Raw genomic sequence first — 21,228 nt, forward strand, 5'->3', positions numbered from 1 at the left:
CATGCGCGGCGCGAGCGCGGAGCCGCCTCCGAGGCGGGGGGATGTGAACGGCGGCGCCGCCGCCATATTGCGGAGCTGTCAGCGGCACCCGCGCTTTGCGCCTCTTCGCCGGCGGCGCCGCGAGCAGCGCGGGCGGCCCCGCAGCGCCGCCTGCCCCGGTGCGTGGGGGCAGCTGCGCGGCGGCGGCGGCGGCGCGGGGACCGCCCTGGCCGGCGCGGCGCGGCGCGCCCAGGAGCCCCCCGCGGCGTCGTGCGGCCGTCCCCTCCCTCCCTCCCTCCCCCCGGAGCCGCGGAGCCTCAGGTGCGGGGGGCGCGGCCGGGCCGCGCGGGCCCCGCGGGGTGTGTGTGTGTGTGTGCGGGGCGGGGGGCGGCCGCGGGCCGGGGGTCGGCGCTTCCCGCGGCGGCAGCGGCGCTCGCGGCGCCGACTTGTTGCGGCGGCGTCAGGCGCCGCGTGGGCGAGACGAAACGGCGGCCGCGCCGCGCCGGGCCGGGCCGGGCCGGGCCGCGGGGCGGGCGCGGGGGGCCGCGGAGCGCGGCGCGGCGCCCGCGTTATTCACGCGCTGGGCTGCGCGGCCCGCGGCGGCGGCGGCGCGGACATGTGGCAGCCGGCGCGGCCGCGCACCGGGGCGGGGCGCGGCGGCGGAGCAGCGAGGAATCGCTCCGTAAACAAGCGCTGCGGAGCATCTGTTGCCGTCTATTGTTTTCCGCAAATGCACGTTCTAGGGTCCTTAAGCGCTGGCCGAGGCGCGGGGCGCAGCGGCCCTGAATGAGCCATTGTGCGTTGTGTTTGAATGGACTAATGTTTTGCGCAAGTCGTGGGCACTCGTAATTAACCTTGCCGCTTAAAGACTAGCGAAGATAAGGAGCCTGAGTTTATTAAACTTTGTAGAAGGCATTTGATTTTGATAGTCTTTTTTTTTTTTTTTTTTTTTTTTTTTTTAATTTGAGCACGGAAAAATTTCGCTTTGGACTCTGTGCCAAGGCAACTGATTTTATCAGTCGTGCGGTGCCATGAAGCTGTCTTTCCCAGTCTGTGTGATGACCCAGAGAAGTATCTCACGTTCCTAATTCTGGTGCTTTTAAAAAGCATTTATTTGATTAAATTATGGGAGTTGCAGTTTAGAGTTTTAATTCTTTGGGAGTGGTTTGTGTCAGGCCTCAGACAAGTCTCTACATCTTACTGCATCAAGTTCTCATCAGAGGTGTTTGTCGTCCTGTTTGTCGCAAATGTTTTGGGGATGCATCTGCTGGCGCAGCACTTCACATATAGAGAAGACCCTAGAAATATCATTGTTGCCATCAGTTCTTATGTAGTGCGTTGGCACAGTGTTGCTGGGCAATGTGCACTGAAAGGGAAGACGTGGCTTTGATATGCAGTAGTACTAGAGCTGCAGTGGTGAGGTGATTTTGCCATTCTTAAGGATGAGAGAAAACTAGTAACAGTTTATTGGGTTTTAAGACTTTATGAGTTTATTGGTTTAGCATAAGAGACGCCATGAGAAAAGTAAACTGTAAGACAATGTAATATTCCCGGGTAAGCATCCCCCTCCCCCAGCAAATGGCAGTTGCAAGTCAGTGGCATGTTTCCAGGTTTTGTGCCAAAATGAAACAGCTCTTCTGTCAGGTTGGGAACCTGGAGAGCAAAAGTACAATAAACAGTTTAAAAACACAAACACGGAAACAGAGTGACATGGCAGGAGCTGTCCAGAGAGTTTTCTCTGAGTGCTGACTGTGAGAAATGTTGTAAAAGTGACTGTAGGGAGGGCACAGAGTTTTGGTCAGTGACTACTTCTGACATTCAGTAGAGAAAACTGCAGAGCTTGGTAGTGTTCAGAGCTGTCTGAATAAAATTGATTCACAAGAAATTAGGCAAAGCCATAAAGAGTGAGAGTATGGGTCCATCTATAAGATGCGGGGTCAGTGGGGTGAGAAATCTAGCAGGTTATGACAACAAAAGACAGTTCCTGGTAAATAAAGCAAGCAAGTTACTTAAACCGTGGTCCAAATAGATATATGGATTTTTTTTCTTCTACAGTCTTTAACTGTTGCACAGGTTTTTAAGAAAGGGGAACTTCTGTTGGCAGAGGTTGAAAGGGGAGTTGTTCGAGGCATCACTTTGTATTGGATGTGTTAAATACATCAAAGCTGTAATATCACTTTGTATTGCACTAGAACTGTGTGGGAATACAGGAAAGGGAGGATTTTCAAGTCTATAAATGTAAACAAAGCTTTATGCAAACTTATGAAGAAAGTTCTGATTGTTGAAAGATTTTGATGCATTCAGTGCTGTTTTAATATATCTTGCATGCTTAGCGAGTTTAGTCTAGAATAGAGTATTAGACCAGAAAGTCCTAGGTAAACTTTTTCAACAGCGAAAGGCTACATCCTCAAGGTAACTTTACCAGGAGGCTAATTCGTAATCATGCTTCAAATTCAGAAGCTTTTTTTCCTTTCATCTTTAGGCATTTATTAATCTCTATGAAGTCAAACTGTCAAGTCATATGATATAAGGAACAAAAGTATTTCATTTGCCCCAAAAGAGTTCATAATCTTCACAATAGAATATTTTGATTTAAGAACTCTTAACTAATGTGTTTGGAGACTAATATGGGTGGCAAGTTTGCATTCATGTATTTATGTTGTGAATTTAACTCTAAGACTTAAACAGATCATTCATAAAATAAAATACTTGGTTCTCAAATGAGATATATCCAGGATTTTGGTTATGTCATCATTTTTTTCCAACTGTTTTTTTGAGGGTTTTTTTGAGGTTCAATGTTTTTCATTGAAACAGAGTACTTGCATCAGTCTTCATATATACTTCACCATATATTTAGTTATGTAGCTACTGAAATACGTTTCATACATAATAATTGTACTAGTTATACTGTAATTATTTTTCAGAGATGGCAATCCCCTCAGGTATTCCTGAGGGGGGATAATTGGGGGAAATAGTGGTTTTAAGAAGGCAGAGATACAGAACTCAAAAAAGATGGGTATGTAAAACTCTGTAAAAAGATATCCAGCACCAGTCACATCTTAGTTATTATTGGTTAGTTATAGAACTCAGCTTTTTCCCCCTTTTTAATGAGATAACTTATTTTGTTTTCTTCCATGGTTCATTTCTCTTTCAGACATTTGTGTAAAACACCTTCCCTCATCTGTCTGAGAGATGTATGCAGACCTAAAGTCTGTGGCACATGAACTTCTCTTTTGGACTTCAGAAATTTTGTCACTAGGGAGCTGTTAAGAGTAGCGGAAAAGATAATTGCCCTGCAGGTACTCAAAGGCTACTTTGGAGTAGAGGCTTTTTTTGCAGAAAGCTGAGACCAGTCTGTCAGGTACAGTGAACCTGCAAGTTTTCTGTTGCTGCCTGCCCTCAAAATCTAAAACTTTTAGGTATCACAGAAATTGGAATGGCATAAGAATCTGAGGGGAGAATAAGTATATTTATTTTAAATAAGTTCCTGTAAATAAATGGATGAGAGGGTTATATTGCTACACCCAAAGCCCTGTTATTCCCGCTATCTGTGTGTAGAAAAACAGACGATGAACTTCCTTTTTATAGCAGTACTGAGGAGACTGCTTCTTGGAGGAGCTCCTAAACTGTCAGATGGAGATCCTGCTTTTGGGGATTCATTCTCTGCCAGGCAGACATCTAACTCGAGCCTTCTGCCTCCTATCCCTTTCTCACCTGACCTCAGACCCGTGTCTGTGTATGAATGTTTCTTTTGAAAACAGCTGCTGTACAAACTATTTGACAGAATTTTGGCATCAAGCATATTATGCACCATCAAGAAAGCTTTCTTTGTCATCTTTCAACAATCGCTGTATTTGTTGGTTTCCGTGACATAACTAGAAACATGAATGATAATGATTTGAAAATATAACCAACTTATGAAATCAATTAAAATCACAATTCTGCATTTTAAAAGATTTTTTTTTCTTTTCCCTTGGCATGTCATGTGGAGCCAGGTCATATTTTGGCAGTTTGGCTTAGAGTCTGAATCACTAGCATATCCTACAAAGGTTGCGAGGACTGGAGTGCCGTAGCAGTAGGACCTCTGCAGAGTCAGAACTCTGCTAAATCCTGACTTGGAAGAGGCACCTTTAGGAGCAGAAATGCCAAAGTGATGAGCCTTTGTGTACAGTAGGTCATGAGCTATTTTCAGAATGTGGGAAGTGATATGGAGATAGTTCCCAATCCTGGCTGGCCATTTTTTTCTTCTATTTGCAGTGCAGTTTGACATTGGTATTAAGATAAAAGGAAGTATATGTAAGTAATCGTTTCAGAGCTTAACGGTTGGTAAAATTGAATTGCTTGCATCCACTAAATGTAAATTCAGTTGAAACACATAGATGGCAGAAGTGAACTCCCACTGCAGTAATAACAGCGGAGATGCAAAGTGTTTTGCCTGGCAATGATTTTTAGTTTCTTTTGGCCAGATATTTTCCCGGTATTTACTTTATTTGAATGTTAACTGGTGCCGATAATTGAGAAAGATAGGTATTGTTTTTCTATTCACTGCTTATTTGATTTCAATTTTTGCACAGTCTTAAGGTCTGCAAAATTCTTAATTTTATATGGAGGTAATACTTAGTTGCAGTGTCTTTATGCGAATATACTGTTTTGAAATTGCATAACATTTGAAAACATGTAGACTCAGGCTGTTGTGCTATGTCCAGACCATTATTTCCACCTAATGATGGGTAAATTTTCATTTAATGATTTATACTAGCATCTGAATTATGTTTAGTTTGATTCTTCTCATAATATAGCACAAGGTCTTTATGATCTGAAAAAGAAATGAGTTGCAGCATAGTTGACTAAACTTAAGAATTTTATTTTTTAAAAGAAATTAAATGACAGTTGTCTTTTTTACCCTTTTTTGAAAGATATTACAGCAAACACTTCAAAGAAAAGTGTCTGAACTATAATTTGATTGATAGATTTCTTCTGTTGCTTGTATACTGTTACAATTAACCAGACTCATAAGATCGTGGGGCTGGCAGTGATGTTATTTATTTGTATTGGGTTTTGCACAGAAGATTCTTATTTTAGCTAGTGCTTTGTTTTGCTGCATATAAATGATAAATATTAATTCTGTAAACTTTTTTAAATTATATGTCTACTAATTATGATTTGATGACTTAGAATTATCCTATAAAATTTTGTAGTCACATTTCTGATTAAAACAATATTGCATTGAAGCTTTACATTTTCAAATAAGTAATTTAGAATTGGCTGGTAGTCTAACAAAACATTTGGGTAAAACCAAAAGCAAAAAATTGGGACGTGTTTGTAGAAGAACCTACATTGATAAAAATGTATGAGGGGCTGACAGTAATTTCAGAAACTGATAGACATGTTCTCCTTAAAGACTTCAGAAAGCAAGTGGTTGGTAACACAGATCTCATCTTTGTGCTTTATACTACTATTTGTTCCCTGGAAAAAACGGTTAGTTAATTAGCCTAATACTAGAAGTCTTAACTTTCTTTTTGTCTTTGTTTTGCATGGATCCCACTGAAGTCTCCTCCGTTGTATTATGTTTGTGCGTGATTATAATACAGTATAATAAGTTAACTGATTTGTATGTCAAGTTACTTGGGATCATTTCATTAAATTGAGAAAATATAAAGTTGGAGCAATAGCATGAAAAGATACTTACTGTTGGAGAGACTGTTTAATCTCTTTTGCTACTGTATTAAAGAATAGGTGATGGTCTTACTAAAGGTTTCAGAGAATTTCTAGTGAGAAATATTAACCTTGCATTTAAAGGGAAGGATTTACCTTACTGTATCTCTTCCATTTTGTGTGTCTGTAGTTAATATTTGCATTGAAAATAGTTATGTTACTTTTTATTCCTTTTAGTGCTGTAGAGTTGGCACACTTATAAAATGGTGAATGAGAATCTATTTTAGGTTTTGCGTTGTTAATTAACTGAGTTTAACTCTAGGGCTTCAATCTTCCTTTAGTTTTACTAGCAGTGAGACTCTTGGCAAAAAGGTGAACATGGGGATTACTACAGATCAGAATCCTACTTACCGATAGTAAAAGTTAGAGCCAAGGTTGTTTTGCGTTTTATTAGTCTCTAGAAATTTTCTGAGGAGTACGATAGAGAAAGTGGAGAGAAAAGCAAGGAGGAGTCTATTCTGTGAAGTGAAAATATACTGTTGAATTTTTGCAAAGGATGGTTTTATAAGGATCCAGAAGACGTTATAGAAAAATGTTTTTCGGACCTTTTTTTCTCCTGAAACGTGTGTTAGTAAAATAGAAATGTTTTGAAAATAAGTTACGGAAAAGTGTCAAAGAAGTTTGTAATTTTCAAGGATATATATTGAACTGTGTCTTTAAATAGTGAAGTCTTGCTGATACTTCCCAATACTTCAGAATATCTTTTTGTAACTAAAAATTGTTTCAAAATGTACAGGAATGTAATTGTCCTTACACTAGCTAACCTTAGAATTATACCTTTATAAATGTACTGTGTTAATTTTGTCATAATTAATATACCTTATGGACATTGTGTTAATTTTCAGGCTGTTTTTTCCTTAAATAATTTGTTCTATGTCTGCATTACAACATTAGATCTTTCTTTATATGTTTTTTTAGTGTCTTAACATTCATTTTTTCTTTACCAGCCAGCAACATTGATATTTTTCTAAATTCCCTTCTCATCTATTTTCTCCAGTCCCTCTTTTCAAATGTAATGCTACAGATGAGAAAAAAATAAAAACCCTTGCTATTACACTGTAGGCTGCTGTGCAGATCTTTCTGATATTTAGCATATTTTTTTATTGCCTAGAAGTAAAGAGAAAATTTTTTTTTCAAATCTAACAATGTACTTACTTCTTTCTTTAAGAGTGAAAAAATCATGCACTTATCAAAAATCAATTTTTTGTGTGAATTACTCCAGTGTTTTTTTTTTTTTTTTTTTGATTCCTTAAGCTTTCCTTCAACATTTCAGAAAACTTTATAATTCCATCTTGGAGAGAGAATGTTGGACTCTCAAATTATGATGACTTTTTCTCATTTTTGCTAGTGTAACCCTTTCTGGTCAATATTATTTTTGTAGATAGTGCCACCTCTGGTACTCTTTGCAGACCAGCAGCAAGTCTGAATCATAAAAATCATTACTTTAAAAGTGCCTAAGAAGGTGATTAGCTGCTTATTCTTTCTCAGAGTGAATTGCACAGAGGGAGGATGCTGTCTACCAACAAAAATGCAAACATTTCTTTTTTGAAGGTATAAAAACTACTTTGAACTTCAAGAATACATCAGTACATACTTATGTTACCATGCAGCCAGAGGTTGTAGCCTTTTGTGCATATATTAAGAAAAAAAAAATACTGTAATGGTGCACCTGCATTTCTCTTCTCTTTGGGAAAAATTAGCGTGTTGTTCATTCACTGAGTACAAAGGATGCTTTTAATAGGCATGAAATACAGTTTAGGTTTTAAAGATCATGTTAGGTTATTTCTTCATTTTCATGGTGTTTCAGGTTTGAGCAGAGTTAGCATTAAATTGCACCTTTGTAGTTCTTTGTGCAAATTTTACTTTCTTTCAAGTGATGGTAATACATTTTATTATTTTAAGATGTCTGATATGAAAGTTTTTAAAGGAATGTGTAGCATTTTGGGAACTTGTCTCTTTATTCTAACGTTAGTGGATTGGTATATTATAGGAATACTAGAAAGGTTGGTACTTTATAGACACCTGTAGCTTCTGGTACTGGATTACTCAGTTTTTTATTGATGTTATCTGCTGAGGAGTGTATTTTTTACATGTAGAGCACTTGTTTATCTGCTTTGGAGTTTGTACTGTTTGCTGTGATGTACACAAGCTCTGTTACAGTTGATTTAAAAACAAACCTTTTATGTTTTTTTGACAGAAGGGGACCAAGAGTTTGTAGAAGGCTTAATTGGACGAGAGACTGTAAAGAAAACAAAAAATGCCGAAACCAGTAAGTAGCTGTCTTCTTACTTATCTAGAATTTAGCAGGATTTCCACCCTTTAGAGGTGATGAGCTCTAATAATTTTCGGTCTGTCATGAGTAGATTTCATAAGATAGGCTAAGTCCATGTGTCTGGAGTTCAAGTAGTTTAATACCAACATGGGAAGAAAAGATCAAAAATTATTGGTACTGCAGTGAATTGTGTGCAGCGCACTTGGAGATGCGAGCAGTGCTTACTGACCATGGTGGTCACTGTTTGGCAGGAAGAACGGCTTTTCAGGAGCTGTTGACTTTGAGATGCAATGACATACAGTGGGTAATGGAGGCATACTTTGATCCTAACTCAAGGTCTGGTAGAGTCAATGGAAGGATTTGCTGTAGGATTTGGCAGGGAAAGGCAGCACATGTGTAATGAGCTAATGATAATAACAGGGCCAATTTAGATGGTAGTTTAACTGTGTTGGAAGGTATAACGTAGAGGGTAGGTGCAGAAGGGAGGGAACAAGCAAATTTTATCATCTCTTATTCATCTGTCAGCTGAGATAAGGGTTTATCCACTTTCTGTCCCAAAAGATAATTAATTCTATGACTTCTTGTTATAGAATTCTTTAAGGAGATTATTATTCTGTTGCTTGATTCTTTTGCTGTTGGTATAATATAGGAAACTTAGGATTTCATCGGGCATGTGTTAAATGACTTTTGGTGTCTCTTCCCCCTAATTCCAGTGATTGAAGGATGTGAAAGGGGGGAACTGAATCGTCAGTGGAGGTGATTTCTATACAGTTCAATTTATGGAGTAGCCGTCAAGCTTTTGTTATTTACTGGTGTTTCACTGAGTTTGTGACTTAGTAATAGATCTGTGTTGTTCCTAATCATAAATGTGTGTGTTTTTGTGTACACATAACAGTATGGACACAGACATATGAAAGATTTCTGCTATTTATCAAAAATTACCAGTGTAAATAGGCCATATTTGGAAATGGTGCAGCTTAATGAATAATGTGGGTTTTGGACTGTGCGAGTACTAAGTTCTTTTCGTCTGTTTGGCTGACACTGACTATATCATATTGCTTTTTCTGTGATTTAATTTTTTTCCTTGGCAATGGGGGCAATATAATAGCATTTCATGAAATTAGAACTAGTTATTCATATCCTACCTACTTCCTAAAGAAAGCTGGACTCTTAAAGGTACAGAAATGAATTAGCAGCCTACTATTTTCTGACCTTTTTGCGTCCTGGCTGTGTTAATTGATTTTAGTAGAGCTTCCCAACAAGAAAACCGTATTTTAAGAATAAGGGAAGAAAGTCACTAGGAGGCCATGTAGTTCTGAGATCCCGGAAACCACCCCTGCATATGCAGACTGATGAAATCACAGAATTGATCACTAGAAGAAAAGGGAGCCGTAGGCTAGCTCCCTCTTCTTAGACTGTGGGGTCAAAAGCTTGTGAAATCTTAGGCAGGGTTCCCTCTACTTTAGGCACCTGAGAGAATCATAGAAAATGTAGTTCTAGAATGGCTCAGAAGAGAAGCAGTATCCCCAGAATTGAGATTGCAGAAAGTGTTCGAGGTGGTCACAGTCTACCCTAAGAATGGAAATTGGCTACCAGACCTCAGGAAAGAAGGCGACTGCATGCCAAAGGTGAGAGAACGTTGTTTCTTTTATGAGGGGCTTTATGTAAGCATTGAGCTTTTATTTCTGGTGATCTAGCGATGTGTGAGATTCGGAAGAAAACTAGGTGAAAGCCATTAAGAAATGGAATTAAATTGTGGGGCTTTCTTTTTTTTTTTTTTTTTTTTTTTTTTTTTTTTTTTTGAAAATGTCATGCATTTTTTCCTGTAAACTCCAAGTTGTTGCAATTGGTGAATGAAGTAGTAGCATGCAGGCCAAATGATTCATTAACCTTACTTATGAAATCAAAAGTCAGATTTTGCTGTGGTTGCTCTTTAAATGGTAGATTGTCTTGAAGCTTTTCTCATTTTCTTGATGACAGTAAGAGCCTAGTCATTGGTTATGTTTAATGAATCTGATACTGTTCTTCAGGCCTTCCTGTTCTGCTAGAGTTTGATAGTACTGAGCCACAGAACGTCTCTTAATCTGGCAGTCATTTCAGCTCTTGCTAATTGTCCTTAAAGGCAATCTATAACAGCCAAATGTATTTCAGCTCTAGAAACTTTGCATTTCAACCCTCCCCCCCTTTTTTTCTGACAGCTGTGCAATAAAACTGCATGTGTTCTGTAGTTCTAGAGATCTTCTTTTAACCTAAAAAGTAACTACAGAATCATGGATATGCAGTTGTATCATATATAAATGAGAAAATTAACGTAATTCAGAATTTTGGCACTTACTTTATCACTCTCTTCCCTTGTATTACTGTGACCTATTTAAGTATTTTTTCCAAATCCTGTTGAAATGATCCTATTGATGTTTTCTTGAAATTCTGTTGTTCTTCTAAATATGTGAACCTGAGCCATGTAGCTGTAAGTAATCTCTCCACGTTTTAGAATAAAACTTTATTTTAATATGCATAACAAATAATGAAATCAGATTGATTTTTTTTTCCTGTGACTTAGTGTCAGTTTAAACCAGTTGGATAGATTTTAGTTTGACTATTTTTACTTTGAAACTTTGTGTAGTATTCCAGGTAAAAACTAAATAAATAGCGACTGGTGAAGGATCTTACCATACTGAGTTTGGTATTTTGTATTTCTCAGAAGATAAATCTCCTGAAATAAGGATTTATGTTCAGGATTTTGTCTCTTACAGGCTATTAGGTTACATAGCTTGAGTGAAGGCTGTTTTCAAAAGGGTCAAAGTGACTTTAATATATTGTCTTGAGACATTAATGTAATAATAAACATGTCAGAAAAAAATCTGTTATTGAAGTGTCTTCTAGTTTGATTGTTTCAATAGAAAAGTCTGTTTTCGCTGTATTAAGAACAAACTGACTTTCCATTCTTGACCAATTTACTCGATTTTTCATACTTTTAGAAAATAGTCCTGGGATTTTATAATTCTCTGTTCTGCCTGGCAGTACAAAATTAAGTTTCATTTTAGCTTCTGTTGAGCCTTCTTTTTAAAAAAATAAAAATAAAGTCTTTCATTAGGTCTTTATTGCTGTAATCAAAGCTGTAGGTGCTAATACGTAGGATTTTTTTGGAAGTGTTTAGTTCTCTGCTCATTGAAGAACAGAATGTTTGGTGAATCTTATTTTCAAGGCTTTTTTCCTAAATGAATTGGTACAAAATGCTTCTCGAATGTATACTGTTCTCTCAGATCATCACTAAAAATAGAAACATGGAAGCTAAAATTAGACATCATTAGTTACATAACTGTTAATCATTTCATAAGCTAAGAAGATTAGGTTTAATTGACTGAAATATTAGTTGCATTTACGGGGCGTAACAGGAGTTAAAATTATCAGCTATTTTTGCTGATATTTTGAAGTGTTTTCATACCATGCTTAAAAGCATGAAGGAGAAACCTTTATGGTAGGTAGCAAACAGGGCTAAATGTCAAAGTAACTGAGATCAAAAAAAAAAAAAAAATCTTTGTTGTTGTCAGCATTTTTTAGGATACTGTGTATCCGGAAAGAGTAGTTTTAGAACAATATGGACATCAAAATTATTTACAAAATTAACTTTTGTAAAGCAGTAAAAGTAAAATTGTATATATTGTAAATTCACTGGAATGTAACTGTTCTACAGGAAGATCTTTGAGAGATGCAGTACAGTGTTTCAGTTGCAGTTTGAATATATGATTTATATCTACAGTATAAATGGAAAACTGGTACCAGTTTTGAGGACTGTTTTCTTTTGACTTTACTACTAGTGCTGTTACTTCTGTAGCCTGTTCCTAATGCTGTTTGATCCTTACCTTTTTACCTTATCTTGTTTGTTCTTTTTTTTTTTCTTGCATCTCTTTGCATGTGTGCTCTGAGGTTAGTGCAGAGTGTACTCTGCATGTTTGTACAGTATGTAGAGCAGTGAGAGCAATATACTGCTACTGCTTAACACAAATAGTTTAATATGCAAGCATGATATAGGCAGTAATCAGCTAACTAGTGTGAAGAAGCTCTTGGAAGATAGTTTTTTTGCTATATGCAGTTTTATTATAAGTTAGAATTGGACTAGTTCCTGTGGCTTTTAGAAGTGAGTAATAAAAACAAAGCAAAACCACTGAAACACTTTTTTATTTTTTTCTTAAATATTAAAAAACCTAAAAATACTCAGTTTGGGCTTCCTAATGAGGTATTGCAATTAATGAGGTGGGTAAACTACAGTAACCTGTTTCTCTTTAATAGTATGAAGATGTTTAATATTAGACTATTAAATTAAACAGTGTTTTTGTGCATATTCTAAGGAACATATCTAAGACTGAGGAGAGGCCCCAATGTTAATATGATGAATGTGTAATGTACTATTAAATTGTGCAAGGTTGAAGTTAGATACCGCAAGGAAGTGTGGAAATTTTTAAAGACCTCCAAGTACTGAAAATATACAACAAAAATATAATTGCTTTATAAAGGTACACTTTAGTATATGCATATGAAAGTTACTCTTCCAGGTATGTTCATCAACCTGAACAGACACATTCTGTTATAGATAAATTACTAGATGGGTTCCTTTTTATAGATATTCAGATTAAATGTTTTGTGAGCTGTGGTGAACCTCCTTATATCCCATCAGCCTCTGTCGTCAGAACATCGGTTGCTTCCTTCACAGAGGATAATCAACATAAATGTATATGCGTGTTCTCTCCTTCCACTTCACGATGTTTAATCGTTCTCAAGCAAGTTTGGTAGAACAAAGGTAAACTCAGTTCACCATTTTTGTTGCTTAAGAGGCAAAATATAACTACCGGGCAAGGATTTAATGCATTTGAAAGTAAAGCACTGTTATTTGGGAGGAGTTTGTAATAAATAGATTTTTTTAAAAAAATCAAGAAATTGGGACAAAGCAGTCTTCTCAGAATAAGGCTAAATTACTTGCTGTAGCTGTTCTTCAAAAATTCTTGTGCTTCTGAAGGGGGAGGTTCTTGCCCCTCATCACTTTTTAATGCAGTGTTGTTGCCAAGGATAGGCAAAGGAGCCGAGCTAATTGCTACTTTAAGAACCATGAACTAAATAGATTTAGTGTTCTAACAGAGCTTTGCAGTATCATTTTCCTAAGTGTCTAGCAGAATTTGTGCTATACTGAGCTTTGTTGTATACTTTATACGTTCTTACGATATCCTTGTTTATAAAATTGACTCTTAAAAGTAGCCAACTAAAGAAAACATACAGTGTAAGGAATTTTCTTTCTGTTAGAATGCAGAATTTTTTAAAGTTGTGTAGAATGACTCATTTACTTGCCCTTGTATCTTCTTCATTATGGTCTTTTGATGCAGCCTGTGCTTTTTCTAAATGATTTGTTCATATAATTTCACATATAATTACATAGAGGCAGTACATCTGGGATAAAATTCTGCCAAAAAGAGATAAACCCTGAAAGAAGCTGACATATTGCCTATGGTTGGCGTGTGGCGGCTTTTCGTTTGTCTTCGTTTTTGTTTGGTTTGTTTGATTTATGCCAGCCCATCTTTAGCACAAGACTGCAGTTCTTACTCTGACTGTACGCGATGAAGATCAGTCTAGCTGTACGTCTAAAGTGAGAGCCAAGATGCTCTCTTATCCTTGCATTAAAACTATATATAACTGCATAGGTTTTTGATGGCACTGGAATTTTCTTTACCCTGTTAAGAAAGGGACCCAGGTTACTATGGGGCACTATGTTCGAGATGCAAGGGCTAGGCTTTGTATTGCCAAGTCCCAATTCTGTCTGTTGCTGAGCTGTAATTCAAGTATGACATTGCCTGACCTGAGGTGGTGGAGGGGGTTTCTCACCATGTGGTCCCTGTGAATCCTCTGGCAAGGTCAAAGTTGCCCAGTTTCTAAACCTATAGTGTTTCTAGATATTCCCCAGGCACGACCACCATGACACTGATCTCTAGATCAGTAATAAATACAACAAATTATTAGATTGTGGAACCAAAAATAGCATTTGAATATGGTCAGTTTTTATCTTTGAAAAAGCAGTATTTTCTCAGACATACTCAGGAATTTGTAGAACCTCCTAGAAAGTTGATTAGCTGAGCACAGTTATGTATGAATGTACCAGATGAGCCTTGTTGAAGCTTTTGCCCTGAGCCTGTGTGCGGCTGAGCTGGATTTGTCAGGAGGCTCAGGAGCTGCAGTAGTTGACTAAGCCTTATTTAATGTTTTGTGGTAACTTCTGAAGACTGAAGAAAGAGTAAGATTGAAAAGTTGACATAAAATGAGTCTTGTGGTATGAGTGGTGGTAACCTTCCACTCTTTGCCAGAAGAAACATTCATAGATTTGTTTTGTCACCATTATAAGAGAGATCCTTCCTGTTTCCATATTTATGTGGTAAAGTTAGTATAGAGCAAGCAGGTCCAGGTTAGTGTCTGTCGTCTTAATTTCTGGTTCAGATGACTTCTCCCTGCCACCAGTACTGTTTTAGAAGGGTGGTTCAAAGCAGCGGGATGCCCAGGAGCAGATTACACTAGTTTCAGCCCGCTGCCCATGTGGACCGTCTTTCTCAATTCCCTGCCTTATTTACTGTGTGGGAGTTCCTTGTGTAACTGTTTTCTAGACAAGTCTGTGCATCCCCCCCCCCATGACTTTCCGTAAAGCACCTTGTTAGCTTTGTTTTGCAACAGTGTAACTGAGAACATAGGTTTGATTGAGAGCTCTGTGAGCCAGATTTGGGTTAGATAAGTAAACCTTCTGGGTTCAATCCCAGGTTCTGTCAAAAGTAACTTTCTTATTTTCCGTGCCCAGGAATAACTGGAGCTTTGTAACAATAGGTTATAAAGCTATAAAAGCTCAGTATTTGTATGGCAGAATCTAAATCTGTCCAAACATCTTCAGGAGAAAAATGATATACATTAATCAAGAGCAGTACTACCTTTTTGAGTCTTTTCTTAAAAAAGTCATATTACAAGGGGTAACATTTTAATGTTATCCCTTTATTTGAGACTTTCCTAGGAAACTTGATTAATACTCCACTACTAACTAGCATTTACATTTTCAGAAGTTCAAAGGTAAAGGAAATGGCTGTAGTCTTTAGCAGTTACTGTAATGCATGTGAGTGACCAGATACTCCTAACATGTGGGTTTGTATCTGTCCCAGTTCTAGCTGTTAGAGCACTGCCTGTATTTGAACTGGTAACATCCAGAAGCTTACAGAATCTACAGGCCGTATTTAGTTTTGTCTCCAGTTACATCTGTTGTTTTATTATTCATTCAAGTATTTTAGTTCTTGGTCCGTTTCTAGAAGGTGACATTTGCAATTAGATTTTCTATGTAAAATTTCTGCTGCGACATTTAAAGTCTGTTGCTACTAGATTAACTTGCTGTACTTTGTAGTGCCCCTGTGGCACTTCTGTGTTTTGGCAATGCTGTTGTTACGTAACAGTACTTTGGCATTTAGTAAAATTACATTTTAGCCTTATTCCTTTTAACTTATCTGTAGCTGTTGTAAAACAGACTTTAAAAAAATAAAGTTATATATTGAAAAACTACTTAAAAATATGTAATTAAAGGTCAACCACGCTCTAAACTAGTCCAGCTCAATGAGTTGCACGTAAAATTTTAAATGAGCTGTTGCATTAGAGAATAAGCAATTTTCTCCTTTGAAAGAGAAGGGGGCGAATCTAAAGAACACAGTGCCTTTCCCTCTTCCCAACACCCACCCTTTACATTTTTTTTCAATAAAAGTTCACTATCTTTTCCTCCAAAGCCTTCAACTCTTATTCTTTATCAGTATTTGCACACAAAACCAGTTTGCTAAACCCCCACTATCGTCCTTGTTTGCAGGTCTATAACCTAGAGGTCCTCCAGCTCCTGCTACTCTTGTCTTATATATCCAGCTCATGCCCAAAGCTGTTTACCTTGACACTAAAGAAAGGAGTGAACAAGCTTTAACTGTTATACAGGGACAAACTTCCATCTAGTTTTCTCTTTCACTCTTTTGATCTGTATTCTATTTCACTGAGACTTTTCCAGGCTTGCTTCTCAAGGTGTTTCACCAACTAGCAAAATTAGGGAATGGTTAGTGGAAATGGTGTATAGAGAAGCAGGTGAAGTGGTAGAAGTACTTTTAATCTAAGTCCTAATTTATTCCTGTTCCATATTTTATGGTACACAGAAGGCTCAATATATTTGTCTGTGTCTAAAATTTGATTAAATTTCATGTTTCTAATTTTGCATTTACAGCAAATTAATCTTGATGTTTAATACTTTATATTCTTCTTCACTAAAGATAAATAAAGTATGATACCCCAGCAGCAGGAATGAGGGACCATTCTAGAAGTGAGAAGGCAGTATTATGTATTTAGTACTTGTTTTTCTTTCATCCTTCTGCATGTACTAATTCAAGTGATTTTAGAGCAGTAAGGTAGACCTCCAGATACCACTTGGAACATCTGAGTGCTTATTTTGGGACAAACAGAAACCATGACTATTGGGAATCATCTGGAAAATGATTCTTTGTTTTACAAGAGTGGGTAAGTCTGTTGAATGACAGTGACATTCCAGCCTTTTAGTAAATGGATTGAATGAGATCAGCATGAGTGGAGCTAACTTCTGTAGGCGCACCAGTGGTGAAAACCTGCTGTTAGTCTGTCCTGAGTTCTATAAGCTCTCTCTTGTTTCCTTCAAGAGAGCTGGACCTCTAAATTTTGGAAATGCCAGGGCAGCAGGCTGTTTGGCTTTCTTTTTATTGCCAGGTAAATACCTTGAAATGATAATGCCTGTTACTTCAGCTTGCTTTTACACAGGTTTGGGAAGCACATCCAGCTATAGTGCCCGGTAGTATAGTGCCACCTTGATGTCTTCAATAGTTGTATTAGTCATCCCATTAAATCAATTATAAGCTTTGTTTCATGGCTTAACTTTCAAAACTAATGTTAAATGTTATACTGAATATACTTTTATACTACTGAACAGAAGGAAAATGTTTTTTTAGATTCACATTTTCTTTACATTTGTTGCCTTCTGTACATGTACAAGACTATCATGGTTGTTGACGTTACCTATCATATATTGTTTCTTACAAGATAATCACAGTATATGAAATGATTACACTGTCACAGTATGATCTAAATATTTCTTTATTTTCTGTAGATCAATGTGAGAGTTACCACAATGGATGCAGAGTTGGAATTTGCCATCCAACCCAATACAACAGGCAAGCAGCTCTTTGATCAGGTAACTTGTGTGCATGTGCAATATAGTTTTTATATATGTGTATATTTATGTATATACACACAGAAACCTATTATGAACATTAAGACATAGTTTGACAAAGTAGAAGGGTTCTCATGTTTAATTTCTGTTGTTTCCATTACATTATCTGAGTCTGCAGTCATTTTGTTTGAGCTTCATCATTAATTCTAATGGAATGCATTAAACTTGATGACAGCCCTATGTAGAAAGATGAACAGTGAGATTTCGGTTGAATCGTGTGTGGAGCTGCTTTGAAAGTAAATTTTTTTTTAATGTCTAATCACAGTGTACTTATAACTGCAACATAACTGTAAGAAGTGCACAGATGAGAAATTGCTGTAGCCTTTAATATTGTCAAATAACAAATGTAAGGCAGAAAATTCGGTGAAGGGAGCTGCTATCTTTGTCTAAGAATAGAAATGACACATAATACTTCTGTTTCTAAATACTTGAAAAATAATGTTGTCCTAGGATCATTTTAGTTGAATTTCAGAGGGTAAAAGTGAAAATTTTGAATTTTAACTTACAGATTTCAGACGCATCAGAGCTACATGGTCTCATTTATCAGTGTCTTCATCTTACTTGACTTAAACAAGATGAACATGTTATTTCTTGTAAAAGATTGTTTTCATATTAATTCCATGTGATATTAGAAATAAAAATCTTGAAATAATTTATTTGATCCAAGTTGTACAATGTTGTAAAAAATGTAAAGGGTGAAGGCTTGTCAATGTGCCATTTCTTTTTTTTTTCCCTCAAGTTAACTAATGATTACTTAATATTATCTAAGTCTGAGATGTATTTAGTTAAAAATGTGGAAATATTCCAAAATACTCTTCAAACCCAGTTTAACTATAGAACTGTCGTTTCTGTCCACTCCACTGTAAATTAGATGCTCAAAATGTGTAATGCTTAAAGAAGATGACACGCTTAAAGAGACTTTAATGGATCATTTAAATGCCTTTAGTATGTAAGCTGAAAGAAATCTCTCTCTTTTTTTTTTTTTTTTTTTTTTTTTTTTGAATTGACTGTCTGATTTGTACCCCTGTCATCCTCAGTCAGTAGCAAAATGTCTTCCGCCTCTATGGCTATCACTTGCAGGTGGATGCATGGTGATCTATTGATCCTTCAGGCCTACTACAAAGACTCCTTGATGGAAGGGAAGTAGACGTTTTAAGTGTAATAACATGGACAATTTTGGGGAACAGGGCAACTGTCCTGCTTTTTGTCTAACCAATGGTACCATCAGGTAAAAAGCATGGTATTCTGTGGCACCAAAGCCTTGAGCTGTTACTTCTCTCTTGCCAATCTTTGCTATCTTCAGCCATGCAGTCTTGGGTGGGGTGACATTGTGCAGTGTAATGTCTTGTGCCCAAGTAATCGGTTTCATCCATACTGGAGCTTTCACAAACAGGGAATAAAGATACCATTTTGAATTCTTTTTCTATCCTGGCGTGTTCCAGTTCTCTTCACCTACGTTCATGAATTCACTCTGTGGGTTTTGACATCTTACCGGCTCTTGTAATCAACTTCTGAAAAATTTAAATTAAAAAATTAGTAGGTGAGACAAAATCAGTCAGCATAGTTGTGTGTGAGGGAAGAAGCATTTTCAGCCTGACCTTAAATCTGTGTGCGAGTTCCATGGAATAACAGCAAGAGCTGAACTGTTTTGCAAAACCAGCATGAAATTTTTGGACAAAAGTTGTACTATTTCTCTATGGTAAGAAAATTCAATAGCACTGTTACTGACTGGATTGGTCTTTATGGTTAGTGCAGAGAAGGTGGACATGACAGTAACCTTGTAAGTTATTTTTTACAGAAAATAACCTATCTGCTATTTTAGGTGTTATCTGGTGTTTTCTACCACTTTGTGAACAGTTCTTCCTTTTCTCAGTCAATGGTTGTTTACAGCTTTTAACTGATACTTTCTGAAGTTGATTTGTTTCCTGGTCAGTGTGATTTCATCCTCTTCATCTGCTGGCAGACAAGACATACTTCTGATGTTTGTGGCTTAGTTTTCTCTTCCTTTGTGAAACTTGGTAAAGTTCTTGTTTATTGCACAAAGCCACTTTTTTTTTTTTTTATGACTCCTGTTATTTTAGAGAGTGTCTTAACATATTTGTCACTAGTCTCCTTGGTCCATCCTGTTGTTGATCAGAATGTGTGAGTGGGGATCTGTGCTCATTTAGTCAGCCAGTTTCTCATCTATAGCTCTTTCCTAGGAGGGAAAGAATCCTGTGATGGGTATTTACCGCAATTTGGTGGTGGTGGGGTGTGTGTGTGTGTGTGGGGGGGGGGGGATTGTTTGTTTTTTGACAAGTTCTTAGCACTGAGCTTCAGAACTCCTGGTTTGGTGCATTTCTCCTTCAGGAAAAATGTGAGGGTTGTCTCCTGTATTTCAAGTTACGCCTTATGTACAGAGCAGTTGAGAATCTGCATTTCTAACTGACTTCAGCTCAGAGTGCTGATTAAGTACCAGGGCTCAACTTGTAGAGCCACAAAGTAAAGAACATTCTCAGAATCGGCTACTAAAGCTGTAAGTGAAAGGGAGAGGAGGAGAAAAAGACATGCCTATGTGATTAAGACATATGCAAGGGATCAGAAATAAGTTTGCAGAGCTTCCTTAATTGTGATATTTTCTAATTTTCAAAATCTTAATTTTGCAACCCAATAGTACTACTTTAAAGTGGAGGAGGATCTATGTGTAAAATTTTATTTACCTCACATGCAGCCGAATAACCAGCTTGCCAGCATGGTTCAACCTGAGCCCATACGTAAGTACTGCCATACTGGATCTTTCAGAGCCAAAATTTACAATTATTTAATAATCATTGTTGGATTCTGATTAATTGCTTATTGAATCCACATGTACTTTTACTATGCAAAAGTCTTATGAGATAGTTCCACAGTTTCATTATCCTTTGTGTAGTAAAAGTGCTTCTTTGTTTTGAACTTGCTGTCTAATGATTTCGGTTGATTCTCTTAATACTTACATTATGAGAAATAATGAATAATCATTCTCTATTTTCCTTGAATATGACGTGCGGTTTTATAGATCTATATCATATTTTTCCCTCTTCATTTCTGTCAGTAGCGTTAGTTCTGGTCTTATCTATTCAGAAGATGTTCCATATTGCTGATCATTCTTTTCAACATTTCTCAGCTGCTTCCAGTGCTACAGCATCCTTTTTAGCTGATATGGCCAGTCTGTGTGTAGTATTAGAGGCCTGGGAATACATAGATTTGTACAGTAATACAACAGCATTGTTATCTTTTTCCTCTACTAAAAGATCTTCCTGTTTACATAATTAAGATTTTTTTTATTATTATTTTTAGTATTTAGTTTTAGTAAATTTCCTCTTTCATTGAAGCTCATCTTCCTTCTTATAGTTCATTCAGAGATCTTGCTGAAAGGTTTTCTACAGCAGATCGATTTCATCCTTTTTTCCAGAGCATTTATGAAGTCCTGTGGGACTTCACTAGTGGTTACACTGAAAGTAACCGCTTAGTTGTGAGAAATGTGTTCCTATTTTCTTGCTTTTTAAATGGTTTATCCATAAAAAGAGTCTTCCTCTATTCAAGGACAATTTTGTTTCATTAAAAGCCTTTGGTGATAGACCTGACCAGTAATCTGTAGGAAATTTTTGTACAATTTGTCAATTGGATCATCCTTATCCTTTTTTATCACCAACTCTTAGAAGTCTGAAATATTTAAAGGGACCTGATTCTTCCTTATTACATCCTATTTATCTACAAGTCCGCAAATATTATCCTTTATTTTAGCTTTACTGATTGTTTTTTGTTAAAGTGGACTTACTTGTCTGTAGGTCTTCAGACAGTTTGCAGACCTAATTTTAAAAGATCAGCATCATGCTTCTTACCTTGTATTCTTCAGGCGCTCAGTTTGTTTTATGCAGTAAGTTAAACAATCCTGTTGAAAGTTTGGTAACGTGTTTGAGTTTATTTAGAACTTTTAGGTGAATTC

The 21,228-nt window shown here is 37.2% G+C and overlaps 1 protein-coding gene across 2 annotated transcripts in view; it reads left to right on the top strand.

The window, feature by feature from the left end:
* Positions 1-215: 215 nt before the first annotated feature.
* RDX (radixin) overlaps positions 216-21,228 on the top strand; it is a 37,732-nt gene continuing 16,719 nt past the window's right edge. Inside the window, exons 1-3 of one of the 2 annotated variants that reach the window (XM_062567256.1) lie at positions 216-300; positions 7,892-7,963; positions 17,142-17,225. In XM_062567256.1, the coding sequence (XP_062423240.1) occupies positions 7,952-7,963; positions 17,142-17,225 (96 nt within the window). In that variant the 5' untranslated portion in view covers positions 216-300; positions 7,892-7,951. Of the gene's footprint in view, positions 301-7,891; positions 7,964-17,141; positions 17,226-21,228 lie in introns of those variants that run through there. The other variant, XM_062567257.1, reaches the window with a different exon arrangement.

The sequence above is a fragment of the Rhea pennata genome, chromosome 1 (genome assembly GCF_028389875.1).
Source record: "Rhea pennata isolate bPtePen1 chromosome 1, bPtePen1.pri, whole genome shotgun sequence".
In the NCBI taxonomy this organism is placed as follows: Eukaryota; Metazoa; Chordata; class Aves; order Rheiformes; family Rheidae; genus Rhea; species Rhea pennata.